Source organism: Eptatretus burgeri, chromosome 3 (assembly GCF_056783735.1).
Source record: "Eptatretus burgeri isolate ZD-2024b chromosome 3, Ebu_testis_v1, whole genome shotgun sequence".
NCBI classification, from domain to species: Eukaryota; Metazoa; Chordata; class Myxini; order Myxiniformes; family Myxinidae; genus Eptatretus; species Eptatretus burgeri.
The window spans coordinates 138,855,399-138,875,398 of NC_140963.1; the positions used below are offsets into that span (position 1 = coordinate 138,855,399).

At 49.4% G+C, this 20,000-nt stretch overlaps 1 protein-coding gene and 1 long non-coding RNA gene across 8 annotated transcripts in view; one reads left to right on the forward strand and one right to left on the reverse strand.

The window, feature by feature from the left end:
• The window catches only part of LOC147031116 (uncharacterized), a 17,123-nt gene extending 16,768 nt beyond the window's left edge, over positions 1-355 (forward strand). For both annotated transcript variants that reach the window (XR_015056667.1, XR_015056666.1), the window contains exons 3-4: positions 1-48; positions 211-355. The exon at positions 1-48 is cut by the window's left edge and continues 39 nt beyond it. This is a non-coding gene — a long non-coding RNA (uncharacterized LOC147031116). The remainder of the gene's footprint in view (positions 49-210) is intronic.
• LOC147031115 (nectin-3-like) overlaps positions 1-20,000 on the reverse strand; it is a 141,731-nt gene that overhangs the window by 96,321 nt on the left and 25,410 nt on the right. For 2 of the 6 annotated variants that reach the window (XM_085875847.1, XM_085875848.1), the window contains exon 1: positions 16,044-16,062. The exons of 3 other annotated variants lie outside the window; for them this stretch is intronic. In XM_085875847.1, coding sequence (XP_085731973.1) covers positions 16,044-16,047 — 4 coding nt within the window. In that variant the 5' untranslated portion in view covers positions 16,048-16,062. Of the gene's footprint in view, positions 1-16,043; positions 16,063-19,662 lie in introns of those variants that run through there. One more of the 6 variants, XM_085875851.1, reaches the window with a different exon arrangement.

Genomic DNA, 20,000 nt, shown 5'->3' on the forward strand with positions numbered 1-20,000 from the left:
CGTCAGAAGAACGTGTTGCATGCTGGGAAGAAATCACCTGCAGGGCAGGTATTCTGCTGGTATATCCTAATATGATTGAAGAGTTCACCAAACATTCCTATTTCCACCAGGAATTTATGTCCATGTAAAGATTCTCCATCAATGTATACAATGCATGACATCATTGAGGGCTACATCCAATTACTAAATCTCCTCTCTGACCACCAACAGGAAGTACTTTTAGATGTGATGAAGTGGAAACAAAATGGAGTCCTCCAATAGGAAGAAAAAACACACTTGTGTTTAGGATTAATGAATTACAAGGATGGCATTAAAGAAGGAGAAATTAAAATCTTTTCCACTGACATTGTAAACAAAATGGAAACCTTCACAATCACGTGACACTTGGGGCCTGCAATCGGTGTCATGTGATCAAATCATCAGGAAAGGCAGTGATGGATTCATACAAACCTAGAGGGGTATGATGGGGTCATACAAACCTAGAGGGGAATGATGGATTCATACAAACCTAGAGGGGAATGATGGATTCATGAGGGGTATGATGGGGTCATACAAACCTAGAGGGCCTGATGGGGTCATACAAACATAGAGGGGAATGATGGGGTCATACAAACCTCGAGGGGTATGATGGGGTAATACAAACCTAGAGGGGTATGATGGGGTCATACAAACCTAGAGGGGTATGATGGGATCATACAAACTGAGAGGGGTATGATGGGGTCAAACAAACCGAGAGGGGTATGATGGGATCATACAAACCTAGAGGGGAATGATGGGGTCATACAAACCGAGAGGGGTATTATGGGATCATACAAACTGAGAGGGGAATGATGGGATCATACAAACCGAGAGGGGAATGATGGGATCATACAAACCGAGAGGGGTATGATGGGATCATACAAACCTAGAGGGGTATGATGGGATCATACAAACCGAGAGGGGAATGATGGGATCATACAAACCGAGAGGGGTATGATGGGATCACACAAACCGAGAGGGGAATGATGGGATCATACAAACCGAGAGGGGTATGATGGGATCACACAAACCGAGAGGGGAATGATGGGATCATACAAACCGAGAGGGGTATGATGGGATCATACAAACTGAGAGGGGTATGATGGGATCATACAAACCGAGAGGGGTATGATGGGATCATACAAACCGAGAGGGGTATGATGGGATCATACAAACCGAGAGGGGAATGATGGGGTCATACAAACCTAGAGGGGAATGATGGGGTCATACAAACCTGGAGGGCAATGATGGGGTCATACAAAACAAGGGTGACATAATGATGAATGTGAACTGGTTTTTCTGTCCTTGTTATAGTTTGAGAGTAATACAGGGAACCTAAACATATGCTTCACATGGATTCCCAAGACAGAGCAAATTCTTGTGAAGGGCCCAAGACCAGTTCAGAAGATTCCAAAGTGCATATGATATCTCACGAAGCATGAGGCCTTTTGGCATGGTTGGGTTATGATGGTAAGATGAGGTTAATGAAAAATACTTCGCAAACTGAGTGTTCATGGAACATTTGCACACCCATCCTGTCCACCAAATTTCGTCCGAATCCGTCCATAACGTTTCGAGACATCCTGTTCACAGACAGACAGACAGACAGATCGACAGGAAAACATATACTGATTCCACCTTTGGTGGTGGAGGTAACAAGTGTCCCTGTTAGGAACACGCTTCAACATGACGTAATAAGAGCATGCCGAAGGATCTTCTTCAAGGTTATGGGGGTTAAGCAACCCTAATAATCCGCAGATGCACGAACTTACTCCGACACGAACATGGCGTTCCTTCGAAAAGTACAAACGGATTATACCGTTTTCCGAAAACGTTTACCGAAAACGATTCCAACTGGAATACTGGTGGCTGCAGGGTGTACCTTGATGGCAGAATAGAAATGTAAAAGGGATTTTAAGTCTGCCCAATTCCAGATCACTTGAGCTCGAAACTACTTCCAGCGTGGCTGCACTTGTCACAGGGACACAAGAAGACCCACAATTCCAAGCTCCGAGCACTCCATCCATTGCTGGGCGACAGAAGCGTGCTTAGATGGGAATGCAAGCCATTTCAGGAGAGTTTAACATCGCGCATGCACGCACACAGTTTTCATTCGATTGGTGTATTTAAAAGAAGGTGTAATGCGGGGATAATGGATGCAGTGAAGAACACCGTGGCTGAACAGGCAAAGTAAACATTGTATGTAAAAATTTGTCAAGGTATGCATAACGCACAGGTATGCACGCTTGTAGGTGCACAGGTACGCACACACAATGGATGGCATGTGATGGTTTCCTTCTCAGTTGCTTTGCATTTCCTCGACACAGAATAAAGTGAGCAAAAGTTGGTCAGCGAGACTGTGAAGATTGAAATTGATCGACGGAATGATGTTCACACCCCCGATGGAGTCATCGATCTGGAATAATACAACACTCCATCACTGGAGGGCAAAGTCACGGAACATCTTAAAACTCGGCTTTTCAGGCTTGAACGAGGAATGCCAAACGGAGCTGTTCACACTGCAGTGACGGCTCACTGCTTGGCATTCGTGCCTCTCAGGTTTGAAACCTGCCGAAGCAGTTCCTAAGCTACAATCCTGGTCGGGTGGCCACTCTGACACAGGAATTTGTATTTTGTTCAGGGTGCCGGCGAGAACAAACTTACTCTTCACGAAGGACACCATGGTATCTTTGATGGCAACTAATGCCGGCAGACGAGTCCTCCATCCGAGGGATGGCACTCACATTGATGAATCACCCTGCCTGTGAAACGCCAGGATGTCTGTTCATAGCTGGGTCAGGATTCAAACAAGGGTGACCATCAAGGGACCTCAACAACAGAGGATGAGAGGAACACACTGGGAGTGGACATTGTGGAAGCAAAGCTCGAAAACTGCATTGATTTTTCAGAAGGATCCAAACACATGAACATTCACTTCCTGGGGAATAAGAAAAACTTCTGATTTTTTTTTTCTTCATTTTCCTAAAAAGTGAAATTCCCAAGAAACACAGTTATAAACACGACCAAAAAGTTAAATGTGCAATGAAATTCTCAGATTGACTAGTGTTGATATATCTGTCCTTTCCTGCCATAATGCAGAAATTGTTTGTTCCCCCAGGAAGTGAATGAAAATGTCTTCGCATCTTCTGAAAAAATTAATGCAGAGCTTGAACTTTGCTTCCACACTGTCCACGTCCAATGCATTCCTCTCGTTTCTCCAAGCGGTGGTCATCATTGAAAATCCCGTTCTGTATGAGCATTGCTGCATGGTATTGAGGACATGTAGGAGCTGATTATCTTTTGAACATTCTGAGTTGAAAGACGACATTCGCTTTGGCATTTGTGGCAAGACAAACATTTAACTGTCAAGTAATAGCCATAATGTAAAGACGTCATGAGGAAACATGACAAATAGGATCTTTGTTGGCATTCACAGGAACAATACAAATGTGGGATTAATTAAATGACAAATATATTAACCAATGCAAACCAAAAATCAAAAATTATAATTGTGGGTCCAAAGGATGGGTGACTCAAGAGGAATATAAAGAACATAAAGGTGTCTGCTTTTGTATCACTCGAGGACAGAGTAGCCAAAAATGGGGATTGTCCTCCGCAAAAAAAAACCTGGGCTGTCTTCCGCAAAAAAACAAACCCGGGCTGTCCTCCGCAAAAAAAACAAAACCGGGCTGTCCTCCGCAAAAAAAAAACAAACCGGGGCTTTCCTACGCAAAAAAACAAACCCGGGCTGTCCTCCGCAAAAAAAAACAAACCCGGGCTGTCCTCCGCAAAAAAAACAAACCCGGGCTGTCCTCCGCAAAAAAACAAACCCGGGCTGTCCGACGCAAAAAAAAAAAAACCGGGCTGTCCTCGGCAAAAAAAACAAAAACAAAACAAAACCGGGCTATCCTCCGCAAAAAAAACGCGGGCTCTCCTCCACAAAAAAACCCCAGGCTCTCCTCCGCAAAAAAAAAAACCGGGCTGTCCTCCGCAAACCGGGCTGTCCGCAAACCGAGCTGTCCTCCGCAAACCGGGCTGTCCTCCGCAAGCCCGGCTGTCCTCGGCAAGCCCGGCTGTCCTCGGCAAGCCCGGCTGTCCTCGGCAAGCCTGGATGTCCTCCGCAAACCCGGCTGTCCTCCGCAAACCCGGCTGTCCTCCGCAAACCCGGCTGTCCTCCGCAAACCCGGCTGTCCTCCGCAAACCCGGCTGTCCTCCGCAAACCCGGCTGTCCTCCGCAAACCCGGCTGTCCTCCGCAAACCCGGCTGTCCTCCGCAAACCCGGCTGTCCTCCGCAAACCCGGCTGTCCTCCGCAAACCCGGCTGTCCTCCGCAAACCCGGCTGTCCTCCGCAAACCCGGCTGTCCTCCGCAAACCCGGCTGTCCTCCGCAAACCAGGCTGTCCTCCGCAAACCGTGCGGTCCTCCGCAAACCGGGCTGTCCTCCGCAAACCGTGCTGTCCTCCGCAAACCCGCTGTCCTCCGCAAACCTGGCTGTTGTCCGGGCTCTCCTCCGCAAAAAAAAAAACCGGGCTCTCCTCCGCAAAAAGAACCCAGCCTCTCCGACGCAAAAAAAACTCGGGCTCTCCTCCGAACAAAAACCCGGGCTCTCCTCCGCAAAATAAAAACCGGGCTGTCCTCCGCAAAAAAAAAACCGGGCTCTCCTCCGCAAAATAAAAACCGGGCTCTCCTCCGCAAAATAAAAACCGGGCTCTCCTCCGCAAAATAAAAACCGGGCTCTCCTCCGCAAAATAAAAACCGGGCTCTCCTCCGCAAAATAAAAACCGGGCTCTCCTCCGCAAAATAAAAACCGGGCTCTCCTCCGCAAAATAAAAACCGGGCTCTCCTCCGCAAAATAAAAACCGGGCTCTCCTCCGCAAAATAAAAACCGGGCTCTCCTCCGCAAAATAAAAACCGGGCTCTCCTCCGCAAAATAAAAACCGGGCTCTCCTCCGCAAAATAAAAACCGGGCTCTCCTCCGCAAAATAAAAACCGGGCTCTCCTCCGCAAAAATAAAAACCGGGCTCTCCTCCGCAAAATAAAAACCGGGCTCTCCTCCGCAAAATAAAAACCGGGCTCTCCTCCGCAAAATAAAAACCGGGCTCTCCTCCGCAAAATAAAAACCGGGCTCTCCTCCGCAAAATAAAAACCGGGCTCTCCTCCGCAAAATAAAAACCGGGCTCTCCTCCGCAAAATAAAAACCGGGCTCTCCTCCGCAAAATAAAAACCGGGCTCTCCTCCGCAAAATAAAACCCGGGCTCTCCTCCGCAAAATAAAACCCGGGTTCTCCTCCGCAAAAAAAAACCCGGGCTGTCCTCCGCAAAAAAACCCGGGCTGTCCTCCGCAAAAAAACCCGGGCTGTCCTCCGCAAACCGGGCTGTCCTCCTCAAACCGGGCTGTCCTCCGCAAACCGGGCTGTCCTCCGCAAACCGGGCTGTCCTCCGCAAACCGGGCTGTCCTCCGCAAACCGGGCTGTCCTCCGCAAACCGGGCTGTCCTCCGCAAACCGGGCTGTCCTCCGCAAACCGGGCTGTCCTCCGCAAACCGGGCTGTCCTGCGCAAACCGGGCTGTCCTGCGCAAACCGGGCTGTCCTGCGCAAACCGGGCTGTCCTGCGCAAACCGGGCTGTCCTGCGCAAACAGGGCTGTCCTCCGCAAACCGGCCTGTCCTCCGCAAACCGGCCTGTCCTCCGCAAACCGGCCTGTCCTCCGCAAACCGGCCTGTCCTCCGCAAACCGGCCTGTCCTCCGCAAACCGGCCTGTCCTCCGCAAACCGGCCTGTCCTCCGCAAACCGGCCTGTCCTCCGCAAACCGGCCTGTCCTCCGCAAACCGGCCTGTCCTCCGCAAACCGGCCTGTCCTCCGCAAACCGGCCTGTCCTCCGCAAACCGGCCTGTCCTCCGCAAACCGGCCTGTCCTCCGCAAACCGGCCTGTCCTCCGCAAACCGGCCTGTCCTCCGCAAACCGGCCTGTCCTCCGCAAACCGGCCTGTCCTCCGCAAACCGGCCTGTCCTCCGCAAACCGGCCTGTCCTCCGCAAACCGGCCTGTCCTCCGCAAACCGGCCTGTCCTCCGCAAACCGGCCTGTCCTCCGCAAACCCGGCCTGTCCTCCGCAAGCCCGGCTGTCCTCGGCAAGCCCGGCTGTCCTCGGCAAGCCCGGCTGTCCTCGGCAAGCCCGGCTGTCCTCGGCAAGCCCGGCTGTCCTCGGCAAGCCCGGCTGTCCTCGGCAAGCCCGGCTGTCCTCGGCAAGCCCGGCTGTCCTCCGCAAGCCCGGCTGTCCTCCGCAAGCCCGGCTGTCCTCCGCAAGCCCGGCTGTCCTCCGCAAGCCCGGCTGTCCTCCGCAAGCCCGGCTGTCCTCCGCAAGCCCGGCTGTCCTCCGCAAACCCGGCTGTCCTCCGCAAACCCGGCTGTCCTCCGCAAACCCGGCTGTCCTCCGCAAACCCGGCTGTCCTCCGCAAACCCGGCTGTCCTCCGCAAACCCGGCTGTCCTCCGCAAACCCGGCTGTCCTCCGCAAACCCGGCTGTCCTCCGCAAACCCGGCTGTCCTCCGCAAACCCGGCTGTCCTCCGCAAACCCGGCTGTCCTCCGCAAACCCGGCTGTCCTCCGCAAACCCGGCTGTCCTCCGCAAACCGGGCTGTCCTCCGCAAACCGGGCTGTCCTCCGCAAACCGGGCTGTCCTCCGCAAACCGGGCTGTCCTCCGCAAACCGGCCTCTCCTCCGCAAACCGGCCTCTACTCCGCAAACCGGCCTCTCCTCCGCAAACCGGCCTCTCCTCCGCAAACCGGCCTCTCCTCCGCAAACCGGCCTCTCCTCCGCAAACCGGCCTCTCCTCCGCAAACCGGCCTCTCCTCCGCAAACCGGCCTCTCCTCCGCAAACCGGCCTCTGCTCCGCAAACCGGCCTCTGCTCCGCAAACCGGCCTCTCCTCCGCAAACCGGCCTTTCCTCCGCAAACCGGCCTCTCCTCCGCAAACCGGCCTCTCCTCCGCAAACCGGCCTCTCCTCCGCAAACCGGCCTCTCCTCCGCAAACCGGCCTCTCCTCCGCAAACCGGCCTCTCCTCCGCAAACCGGCCTCTCCTCCGCAAACCGTGCTGTCCTGCGCAAACCGTGCTGTCCTGCGCAAACCGTGCTGTCCTCCGCAAACCGTGCTGTCCTCCGCAAACCGTGCTGTCCTGCGCAAACCGTGCTGTCCTCTGCAAACCGTGCTGTCCTCCGCAAACCGTGCTGTCCTCCGCAAACCATGCTGTCCTCTGCAAACCGTGCTGTCCTCCGCAAACCGTGCTGTCCTCCGCAAACCGTGCTGTCCTCCGCAAACCGTGCTGTCCTCCGCAAACCGGGCTGCCCTCCGCAAACCGGGCTGCCCTCCCCCAACCGGGCTGTGCTCCACATGCCAGGCTGTGCACTCCATACCGGGCTGTCCTCTATAAAGCCGGATGAATTGCCACCTTCATTTTGAACCCATGCTTGACAATTTACAGGCAAACGTGTATACCACAAGCCCATCCTGCCAGCCCCATTTTAGCAATGTGGATGTTGAACACAGTCCAGGGTTATTACTCTTGGTCAATTTAAAAATTCCTCCTTGGGGTTAAAATAACTAGTTTTGCTCCCATTACTGTGAAGAAGACATTTTAACCTCTTCCTGAGCTGCAACAGCCCCATGGTGCTCCGCTGGTTAGATTCCAATAACCTATCAGATGAGAACTTTAACTGGACTCCATAGTGTACCTCCGAATATTGCAGCAGAATTTAAATCTCCATTGTAGACAAAATCTGTTCCCATGAGTGGAATTGAGAAAATGGAAAAGGAGAAATAACGTCTCGTGCTGTCTTCGAGCAAGAAAACACGAGATGTTTTCGTTACACTTCAGTGTCGATTGAGATGCGCACATGGGATTGCATCAGAGTAAAAAAAATAAAACTCCCAAACGTGATTTTGAAAACTTCCATCAGAGTGGGAAGACATACACAAGGAAATGGGTACACATGAGACCAATGAGGCCACCATGCCTGCAGTGGATTTACACTCCATTAAGCTAATCTAACATTATATTTATGTTCTATGCAAATCAACAGCAACCTTTCACCTCACCTGGACACACGCACACACACCTAAGGTGTCATAATATAATTATAAATGATAATAATTCTACAACATCCTTCAGTTGACTTGTCCTGATCACAAAGCTCACAATAGTTGCTTACCTAAAGTAAGAACCTCATTTCCTGTGAGCAGGCTCCCCCAAGGTCATGTATGTCTGTCTGTATGTCCGTGTGTGTGTGTGTGTGTGTGTGTGTGTGTGTGTGTGTGTGTGTGTTTTGAGTAATGAGGACATAGAAGGCATGTGTTTAAATTCTGCCATATTTGCATATGTCATAAATAGATGGCCCCTAAGCACACTCTTCAGAGTGACTTACTTTTGATTGGGCGGTATTTTGATAAACCATTTCAAACGTTGTAATGAGGAAGGGTCACGTGGCGCGGAGTAAACTTGTAAATTTATTATTTTTCTGACGCTCTGACTGATGATCTTGAAAGATTCATGCGTGGAATGATCATGCCCAACGCAGGTGATGGGTTCCACCAAGGCTCAAAACAATCTTCTTCTTCTTCATTCTTCCTTGAACGGCTGCAATTGTTGAAACTTTCATCAGAGTTATCGTGGGGTTGGCTGGAGAAAGTTTTTGGTCCAAGGCTTTCACGAACCGGCTGGCCAGGCCTGCCGTTCGACGAAGTAGTCAAGGCAGGAATTTTGTAACTTGTGATGGTGTCGGCAATGGCTCGCCTACTCTTTGCGAAGGGCACCGTGGGATCTTCAACGTCCATCACGTGCATGGAGGTCTCCAGCAATGTGTCGTCATCATTTTGTGATGACAAGGTCTCGGGGAGCGGGGGGGGGGGGAGTGGAAGGGTGGATGATAGATATTTTGGATTAACGTCAGACACTCATGGACAATGATGCAATCGCCAAGTACAGCCGATAAATCAAACTCCTTTTACACATGGCCAACGGCCTAAGTGGGCCAAATCTGGCCCGATCCGGCACGGGAGTGGCACGTATTATCACCAGCTTGAGATTCTGGTACAGACTCCAAAAGCACTCATGAACACAGGCCTGCTTTTGAAGCAAGCCCAACATTGGCTGAATCCAAAGATCCACCGCTTGGATTCGAACCACCGGTGTGGCACAAAAGCGGTATTTTAACTGATGGGGCTTTCGTTCCATTCGACGAGACAAATCAAATGTACTATGACTCGCACTTGCACATCCTTTGTGTGACTTTGCTCCCAACTTAAATGTTTCACAGATTGCAACGTGGAACACCCATCAATCAGGGCTTGCTTGATGATGCTTTCATTTCTCATGTGCCTGGTTGGGTTTGAGGGTAGAGGAGCAGCGACTGAAACTCAATTTCAAATCCAGGTTCCTCCTAATGGCTCCAATGCAGCGTTTGTTGTTCCACTTGATGATGATGATGTGTCCGTTTCTGTTGTGCATTCCAGTTGTACGCTTACCATAGCAGTACAACATAACCTGACAGGGAGACAAAGGACATTGGACCACCTATCAAGCACCACCGTGATCTGCACTACCCAAGGTCAGGGATCAAGCAAAGGGAGATCTAATTATTACAGATTGAATCGACAGACCTTCCGAGTGATGGTGTGCGTCATTCACACAATCATAAACATCTTCTTGAAAGATTGCTGCGATCGGCTCGCCAGGGATAATTCCATTCTTTGCGGAGAAACCTTAAACCCTATCCCCACCAACATCCCCCCACCGCAGCCCCCTCAACGGTTGTCTCAGTTGAATGCAAATCAAGAACGACCCCAAACGTCTTCACGGACATGAGGGGAAAGGAGAAATCTGAATAACAATCTGACGAGCCAAAACAATCAGCGAAATCGTACTCAAACGCAACGATGGCAGGACATCCCACTCGGCGCGCCGCGCGTGGATGAACATATTTTATGGGTGCGCGACATCCCGGGACGAGTCGTCCTTCAGTGGCTGCACCTTGTTGGTCAATTTACCAATTCGATCTTCTCAAAGCACTAAATACTCTCGACAATAATCCGAGTGTTGCGTTAGCTCGTTTGGCATTTCACATCAAAGTGCTTGGCTCGTCATTCCGCCCAGGATCCCACGTTTAAATCCCGTACACTGCGTCCCGACACGTCTGTCGTCCCTTGATGTCTCCGAGTGCAGCTCTCTCATGCGACTGCTGTACAAGTTTCCTCTGGGAACCACGTTGCACCGAACTCCCAACACCTGGATGTGCCGATGTGCGAACGTCGTATCACACAATCGGTGTGCAATTCAAAACCATGCGAAGAACGAAGTGCACGTTCGATGATAAACGCTCAAAGGCCACCATCAGATAGACATCCTGCCACCGAGTCCCTCGCCCGTCGTCCGCCGGTCAGAGCATTAGTGCACGCTGGGCGACAAAAAAAACCTTTTCGTCTGCTACTCAGGGAAATGCAGGTGTTCGTGGCTAAATCTGGCCTGCTGATTTCAAATCTGTAGTCAGAATTTAGGGAGCACGTCAGGTTTTCAAAATATGTATACGTATTAATGATACCTAGCTTCCATGACCGAAATGTCTTGGTGGAACCTTTCGCCATGCTCATTGCTCATCGTTTACCTCACCCAGATTAGGTGGGAAGAAATCAAGATGAGAATGCAAGAAGTGCATTTTGAGAGACATCCGACAGCCCATTCGCTGATAGGCCTTGAGCATGTTGTCCACTAATTCCACATACTGTTCAGCTCTACGGTTCCCAAGAAAGTTCTGCACAACCAACACAAATGCTTCCCATGCTGCAAACTCAAGTGGGTTTCGGGTTATTTTCGAACTCGGGATCACACATCAGTTCTCGGATCCGGGGACCAACGAATATGCCCCGCTTTGAGTTCAGCAGCACTTTTCTCTGCGCCAAACTTCTCTCCGAGACATTGCAAACCATTACCGTCGTGATCGAATGCCTTTTCAAAGTTTTTCATCAGGACAAGTTTGATGGGAAGCGGTGGAAGGTAGACTTTTTGTGGATCTACCAATGGCTCGTGATGCACATTGTACCTGCCAACTATGTGTTCATGCCTTTCAGGTCAGTCTTTTACAAGATAATGATTGCTGTCCTCGCAGCTGTTCCATACTGTTCCTTAGGCACAAGAAGCTTGTTCCTTGTTTCCGAGCTCACGCGTTAGGCCGTGAACATGAGCACAGAAACAAACATCATTTTCTATCTTTAAAAAAGGCAGCGAAGTTTGAAGTTCGTGGCGATCATGGAAGTACGGAAGTAGGAAATTTTGGTTCCTTCCTCGAGGAGATTCCATTGCTGTAGTCTGGAGCCCAAAAACTTCAGCCTTCTCCTTTGGCAATGACAGGTCTCTCACCAGATCATTTAATTCTTCTGAATTGAGTAATTGTGGCTTCTTTTCTTCCGACTCAGGTTCGTACAGTTCATCCGTATCACCCATAGCATCGTCAGAGTTGTCATCGCTTTCGTCTGCAGCAGCTTCTGGTGGAACTGGCACAGGAGAATCCAAGTCATGGGGGACTGGCTTCAGAGCAGACTTACAATGTGGATATACAATTTTTGACTTGTTTGTCGTTGAGAAACCAGCAATATTTGTCATACAAAAGTCGCAGTCAGAGTGATGATTCCTTGGCTCATGCCATGTCATTGGCACAGCAAAAGGCATTCCCTTCCTTTAGCCGCTCAACCACCGCGTAAGCCCCGAGTTACACATGGTGCATCAAACATGAGGCGCCCAGCTCGTCTTGGTCTCCAACTTAACATTCAAAATAATACTTGAAAGCAGCTTTCACCCTTTTGCTGAAGTTCTTGCACTGGCTACGTGGAGTGTATTTCCCACAGATATCACAAAAGTTATCAGGGTGATTCACACAGCCTTGCCAATTCATGATGCCTGTAGTAACATATGCGTAACCTGAAAATAAACAGAAAAACATATATTCGGTAATAACCTGAAAATATATCTAATTTAATGTCAGGTCAGGTTCGATCTGTGACCTGCTACAGGTACCATGTAAACCTGTACTAACCTGTTCCATGGTCGGGTTGTCGGCGACTAAACCGTCTCCCCCACCAGGTTTTCTGGTGAGGAGGGTGTTTGGATATGGACACCCAGCAGGATTAAAAACAAAACCTGTCAAAGGGCGGAGGAGCTCCTTATGAGCCAACGGCCATCCATATCTAGTGCCCAACTATGTCTGCGGACGTCCTCCTGCAGTTGGGTCACTTCTTATAAGGAGGTTGGTGGCAGGATTTGCACTCCGGCCACCGTAAAACCCTTCATTCCGCAAAACGCAAAAACGCAAAAAAAATCTGAAAACCCACTCCGTGGGAGTACCTCCTGTGCAGCTTCCCTTCGCAGGGCAGCTCAGCGGATGACAGGATTGGGGCAAAGCCTTCGGGACCCCCAATCTTTGATAGGAGGGAAACCACGGGGTAACATCCCTGGGTCAGATTGCGGGAGAGTGTGTCGGAGTGGTGCTGAGGTGTCGTCCACCAGACGGCGGTCTCCTTGGGTTAACCTGAGGCGGTCCCTTCGGGTGGGTGCCTGGAATGTCCTATCCCGAAGAGAGGATGATCACCTGTCTCTGTTATCATCTGAGCTCAAGCGTTTGGACATCGGGATTGCAGCTCTCTCTGAGGTTCGGAGACCGGATTGTGGCGAGATAATGGTGGGTGGTTACACCTACTATTGGTCTGGTCGCTCTGATGGTTACCATACCCAAGGAGTTGCTGTAGCTGTGTCCAATAAGCTGACCCCAATGATAATTGAGGTAACACCGGTCAACGAGCGTATTATGAGATTAAGGATTCGCCACTCCTTAGGTGTCATTTCCCTGGTCTCTATTTATGCTCCGACTGAGGCGAGTGATCTCACCGTGAAGGATGCATTCTACGCCACACTCAAGTCTGTGGTTGATCAGTGCCCCAGACGAGATACACTTCTAGTCTTGGGGGATTTCAATGCATCGACTGGAACTGATAGGGATGGTTATGAGGTGTGTGTTGGTCCCCATGGGTCAGGAACTATGAACCAGAATAGCACTAAGTTCCTTGACTTTGCAAGAAGTCATGGACTTAGGGTGGCTGGTTCATGGTTTCAGCGCCCACAAGCTCATCGCTGGACTTGGTATTCCAACGCTGGCGGTGTGGCAAAGGAGATTGACCATGTCCTCATTGATGGTCGCTGGAGGACGATCCAGAACTGCAGGGTCCACCGGAGTGCTCAGTTCCTCAATACTGACCACAGGCTTGTTGTAGCAACTCTAAAGCTGCACCTTAAATCCTGGAGAATGGTACCATCCCAGCCGAGGCTGGATGTTGCCAAGCTCAGGGATGAGAGAGTAGCTGAGGAGTTTGCGAACAGGCTGAGTGGACACTTGGGGGGTCTGGGTGCTTTGGGGGGTCCTGAAGAGTTGTGGAGCGCCTTCAAGACCACCGTCCTTGATGTTGCCGGTGGATGCCTTGGAGTTCACCGCAGGGCAAAGAAGAATTTTGTCTCTCAAGGGACACTGGATACCATTGACCAGAGTCGCAGGGCCAGGCTGAATGGCAGAGCTGAGCTGTTCAGGGAGCTGAGGTGTAAAACTGTACTTGCACTGAGGGTGGACAAGGAGGCCTATGTGCGAGGAATCTGTGAGGGGGTAGAGCATCACCTGTGGACAGGTGATTCTCGTCCCGCTTACAGGGGAATTCGCGCATTACGTTCATCCAAGCCCATCCCTCGGAGCACTGCAGTTCGAGCAGAGAGTGGTAGGCTCTTGACAGAGGAGTCTGAAGTGAAGGCCCGCTGGGCCGGTTACTTTGAGCGGTTGTACCAGGCTGATCCCCCAGCTGTCGAGTTGGACGTCAAGGGTGTTACAATCCGTGTTGCTGACCCTCGAATCAACTGTGGTCCACCATCGCTTGTGGAAACACGGGCTGCGGTGAACCAGTTGAAACGGGACAAAGCTCCAGGGATCTGTAGCATCCATGCTGAACTTCTCAAGGCTGGTGGAAATGCTGCACTCGTGTCGTTGCATGCAGCTTTGTGCTCTGCCTGGAACACAGGCATCATCCCAACTGACTGGAAGAGGGGCCTTGTTGTCCCTCTCTGGAAAGGGAAGGGTGATCGCCAAGACTGCAACAACTACCGAGGGGTGACGCTGCTCTCAGTGCCGGGCAAGGTCTTTGCTCGGATAATTCTTGATAGGGTTCGCCACCATCTGCTTGAGCACCAGCGTCCAGAGCAGTCAGGCTTTACACCAAAGAGGTCAACGATTGACCGTATCCTTGCACTTCGTGTCCTCACCGAACGCAGACGAGAGTTTCGGCAGGGGCTGCTTGCAGCCTATGTTGATCTCTGTAAAGCGTTCGATTCAATGAATCGGGATGTCCTCTGGAGGATTCTTGGTCTTCGTGGGGTGCCACCAAAACTGATCGATCTGATGTCTGAACTCTACTCTGGTACTGAGAGTGCTGTGAAGTGTGGTGGTACCATCTCTGACTTATTTCCAGTTGTTACTGGAGTTCGTCAGCGATGTGTACTTGCCCCCACACTTTTCAGCACTTGTATGGACTGGATTCTAGGGAGGATGTCGGAGAGATCAAGTTGCGATGCATCGTTTGGCAATGTCAAGATCTCGGACCTTGATTTTGCAGATGATGCAGTCATCTTTGCGGAGACTTTAGACATCCTCTTGGGGGCCCTCGAGGTGCTGAATGAGGAGTCTGAGCCATTGGGATTACGGATTTCTTGGGTCAAAACTAAGATCCAGGCTTTCGGTGACATCTTGGATGCTGCTGTCCTGTCTGTGTCTGTTTGCGGTGAGGATGTTGAGGTCGTGGATAGATTCACTTACCTTGGCAGTGATATTCATGTCTCCGCAGGTTGTGAGCCGGAGGTCAATAGACGTCTGGGTCGGGCCTGGGGAGTCATGGATTCACTGGATCATGGGGTGTGGCGCTGCCAGTACCTGTGCGGGAGGACGAAAGTCCGAGTCTTCAGGTCCTTGGTACTTCCAGTCTTGCTCTATGGGTGCGAGACTTGGACTTTGACCAAGGATCTGAGACGGAGACTTAATTCCTTTGGTACCAGGTCTCTTCGGAGAATCCTTGGCTATCGCTGGTCGGATTTTGTGTCCAACGAGCGGTTGCTGAGAGAGACTCGGATGAGATTTGTTACCTGCATAGTCCGTGAGCGTCAGCTGCGGCTGTATGGACATGTGGCTCGTTTTCCTGACGCTGATCCTGCTCACCAGATTCTCTCAGCGAGGGAGTCTCATGAGTGGAGGAGGCCAGTGGGCCGACCACGTGCCTCATGGTTGCAGCAGGTTGACCATCATCTCAAGGAGATGGGGATGGGCCTGGCATCTGCCTGGGGGATGGCCAGACGGAGGCCCCTGGAGTACCGGCGGAAAGTGGACGCAGCGACGCGCTGTTCTGGCACATGCTCCCATACCTGACCTGACCTGAAAATATAGATACCATTAGAGCATAATATGAATTCCAAACTTGATGCATTCTTAAAATATATACATTGCATTTAAACATTTTAGTCTCAAGTTATTAACTCCTCTCAGCATGGAAGCGGCACGCAAAACTTGTAATGCGCGTCCAAAATTTTACTTAAAAGTCATAGCTTGGTCGGTTTTCATCCATTTTTAACAATTTAAAGTGCATTCCAAAGCACTCTTTATGAAAAATAATATTTTACAACAGTTGTATTGCTATAATTGAAAGCAAAAATACAAGAAATAATAACTTATAATCACTCAAAATCACCCAACAGGGCAAACTACTGTCATTGGACCAGATGTATAACTCAAAATCCTGATGTGCTGAGAAAATTCTGACTTCAGATTCAGAATCAGCAGACTCGATTTAGTCAACAACATACGTTTCAACCCCAGTAGCAAAATCTTTGTTGTCCAATGTAATCGAACAACCAGTCGGAACATCATCGATGTACAAAAGCGGTCAACCATCAAAACCGAGTCCCTCACCCATCGTCTGATGGTCAGTGCACAAGTATAATCGAACAACCAGTCGGAACATCATCGATGTACGAAAGCGGTCAACCATCAGAACCAAAACCGAGTCCCTCGCCCGTCGTCCTCGGTCATTGCACCAGTATAATTGAACAATCAGACGGAACATCATCGATGTACAAAAGGGGTCAACCATCAGAACCGAAATCATTTTCATTCAACCAGCTAGTTGTCATTCGCCTTCAATCCGCAGCAATCCCGAAATACCAACCTCCCATCACGAGGCTTTTTCTATCCACTATAATTAACATTCTCTTGTTATTTCCTCCACGATATGTCCGTTCGAGCCCTTTCAATCAGCACATATCCCATCACATCGCTCGAGCACAACACAACAAGCTTGCAGGTCATGACACTGCTCATTGTCATCATCTCAACAATCGGAATCATCGGATCTATCATCATATCTGTTTAACTTAGCGTTAGAAGCGGTAATGGATCTGGCACTAAGACAGCAAACAGGATGAGTCAATGTGACGGGAAAGATGATCAAGGAGCAAATGTATGGAGTGTACATTCCAATGAGGTGTCAAACGAGAAGCAGGAATAGGCCACGGTGGTTGAGCAGTGAGATTAGGAATAATATTAAGGAGAAGCGGAAGGCATTTATTATGTTTAAAATAACAAGACTGGAGTTAGATTTATATCACTATCGGAGTAAACAGAGGCGAGTTAAGAAAATAACTTGGCAAGCCAAAAGAGAGTATGAGAAGGACATGGCTAAGAATATTAAACATAACAACAAGGCATTTAATTACATCAGGGGAAAAGAACAGGTTAGGACCAGTGTGGGCCCATTGAGGAATAGCACCGGGAGAGTGGTCAGTGAGGAAAGTGAGATGGCAGGCTTATTAATCAGGTATTTTGCTTCAACTTTACACAAGAACAGTCAGGAGAATTGCCAATGGCTGAGTAATTGAGGAGGTGAGGAAGGGCTTTTTCAGAAGATCCAGGTCGGAGTGAAGGAAGTAAAGGAACAGCCAGAAAATCGAAGAGTAGATAACGCTCAGGGTCCGGGTGATATGCATCCGGGAGTATTGATGGAGGTGGCTGAGCAGGTAAGTGAGATGTTAACGGATATTTTCAATATCTCACTGGAGTCAGCACAGGTACCGGAGGAATGGAGAGTAGCAAATGTAACACCATAATTTAAGAATGGATCCAGAGAAGAATTTGGAAACTAAAGACCTGTTAGTTTGACTTCAGTTGTGGGGAAGGTGTTGGAGACATCAATTAAGGACTAGATGAGGAACCATATAAAAACATACAAACTTATTAAAGGTAGTCAGCATGGGTTTCACAAAGGTAGTTCCTGTTTAACAAATCTTTTAGAGTTCTATGAAGCAGTTTCTGATTGGGTGGATGAGGGAAAGGCAGTGGACATAGTATATCTAGACTTTTAGAAGACATTTGATAAGGTACCACATCGTGGGTTGTTAGCCAAAGTGAGGGATTGTGGAGTGGCTGGTCAGGTCGCTAATTGGATTGCAAACTGGCTTAATGATAGCAAGCAAAGAGTGGCTGTGAGTGGGAGGATGTCTTGCTTGTCGGATGTAAGTGGTGGGTACCTCAGGGGTCAGTACTCGGACCATTACTATTCATTGTTTACATCAATGATTTGGATAGTGGGGTGAAGAGATGGCTTTCCAAATTTTCAGATGACACAAAGCCGGAGGTGAGGTGGATCGCAGAGGGGGTGGTGATGAGATACAGGAAAGTATTGATACTTGTATAGATTGGGCAAAAGATTGGCAGATGTAATTTAACCTGAGCAAGTGTAAGGTGTTTGGGATGGGAAAGATCAATGAAAATAGAGATTACAGGATGTAAGGGGTAATTATTGAGCATGTCACACAGGAGAAGGATCTGGGGTGGTGGTAGATATGGCTGAAGGAGACAGGGCTTTATGCATTGGAGATGCATAAAGGAGACGGTTACGAGGAGATATGATGGAGATGCTTAAGATAATGAAAGGTAGAGATAAAATAAGTGAAGATGAATTATTCAAGAAAGTACACAGTGATAGGACCGGGGCCATAGCCTGAGAGTAAAGAAGAGGAGAGTTAAGATGGTAGAAAGTAGTTAATGCAGCATGGAATGGTCTCCCTGGAAAGGTGGTGGCAGCAGAAACAGTAGATAGTTTATATTAGATCGGTACCTGGAAGTTATGGAGATAGAGGGGTACGGGGATGTTGGAAGGAATTTTCGTTAGTTTGAGCATTAATGGGCGATTGTGTGCATGTGTACGGAGTGCTGTTGGTGGGGGTTTCATCAAGGAGTGTTGTGTGGTTGATGTTGTGTTTTTATCCAAGACTACCTTCGCCCATGCCCCCTCCCCTGAAAAAAAAAACAAGTTTTTTTTTTTTTGTTAAAACTCTAATATAAGTCTAAGAGAAAAAGAACATTTTGCATTTTGATAAATTTTTCTGTTGTAGACGTGGCACAGGCATGATGGGCCGAACGGCCTTCATGTGCATCTAATTTCCTTGTCGATTGTTATGTAATAATGTCAGATTTTGTAATGATGGACTAAACAGGATTAATTTAAGATCTGTGAAGGAGATGAGCAACGTAAGCTCGGAAAGGAAATTGTATGGCCTTAGATTTAGTGAAGAAAAGACAAAAGTTAGGGCCAACAGTAGAACAGACTCGTTATTTATTTATTCCACAGGGTCAAAGGCTCTTGGAGGAGCTGGAGTGTGCACACACACGCACACACACACACACACACACACACACACACACACACACACACACACACACACACACACACACACACACACGTACTGGTGATGCCTCCACAGTTATCGGAGCAATCAAGGACAAATTTCCTTCTCCCGACAGGACGCCAAGCCAACTGGGCCTGGCCACGCTCTATATCCTCAATTCTACGTTTCTTGCGAGGAACTGACATCACACACCATGTTTGAAGTCTTCCATACGACGAGGCCAAGACCTGAATCGGAGCACTGTCCTCCCAGACTCAAGAGTGGATGCTCCAACCATGATGCCACCGAGTGAGGTTTAATTTTCTCCCCGGGTCATTGTTTCACCTCGTCGAGATGTTCAACACAAATACAGAAGGTGAAGGTTACAACGGGTCAACAATATTCCTTCTCGGGAGACCAACAACAGGAGATGGTCGGGACGTGAGCAGGATGTAAAGAGAAGGACCGGCTTGCATTTGGCCTACTTTGGTGTACTTGCTGCATTTGGCATCCTTCACAAGATAGGGAAGACCAGGCCAAAGACCTTATAATGCAGACCAAAAAAAAAAGATGAGTGTGCAAAGTAGACGCTTGCGGCGATACGCCTGTACGATTCTTAAAATTGGGTAATAAAGGAAACCTGAAGACCGAAGGATACAGATGAAGGAAGCGGGTTTGCTGAGAGGGTGGCTCAGGATTACAGGTTCACAAGATGAAAAAGGAACATCTTCGACAGAGGCTTAAATAAGAGACAACACTGGTGGAAGAGATTCAGGAGAGGATGAGGTTGGGGAGGACGAGCCAATAAAAGCACAGGCAGTAGTAGTGTAGAGATGACAGGACAGCCTAGATGTATGCACTCTCACCTCCGAGCTGTCGAGCCCAAGTTCGAATCGCGACGCGTCCAAAAACTGTCACGCTGGGGTTTCACAGGTAGAGTGACCGATCCATGTGTGTGCCGTCTCTCGGATGGAAGTTAAACTGGGTTGCCCATCTGCCGCCATTAGTTGCTGGATGCCAAAGAGCCCACAGCGTCCTTTGCGAAGAGTAGGCGAGCTATCGCCGACACCATGAACAAGTTCCAAATTCCTGCCCGAACTACTCAATCGAACGTCAGGCTGGACCAGCCGGTTCGAGAAAGGCCTGGGCCAATTTTCCCCCTGCCAACCGCACAAGTGTGAATAAAAGCGGCCGCCAAAGAAGA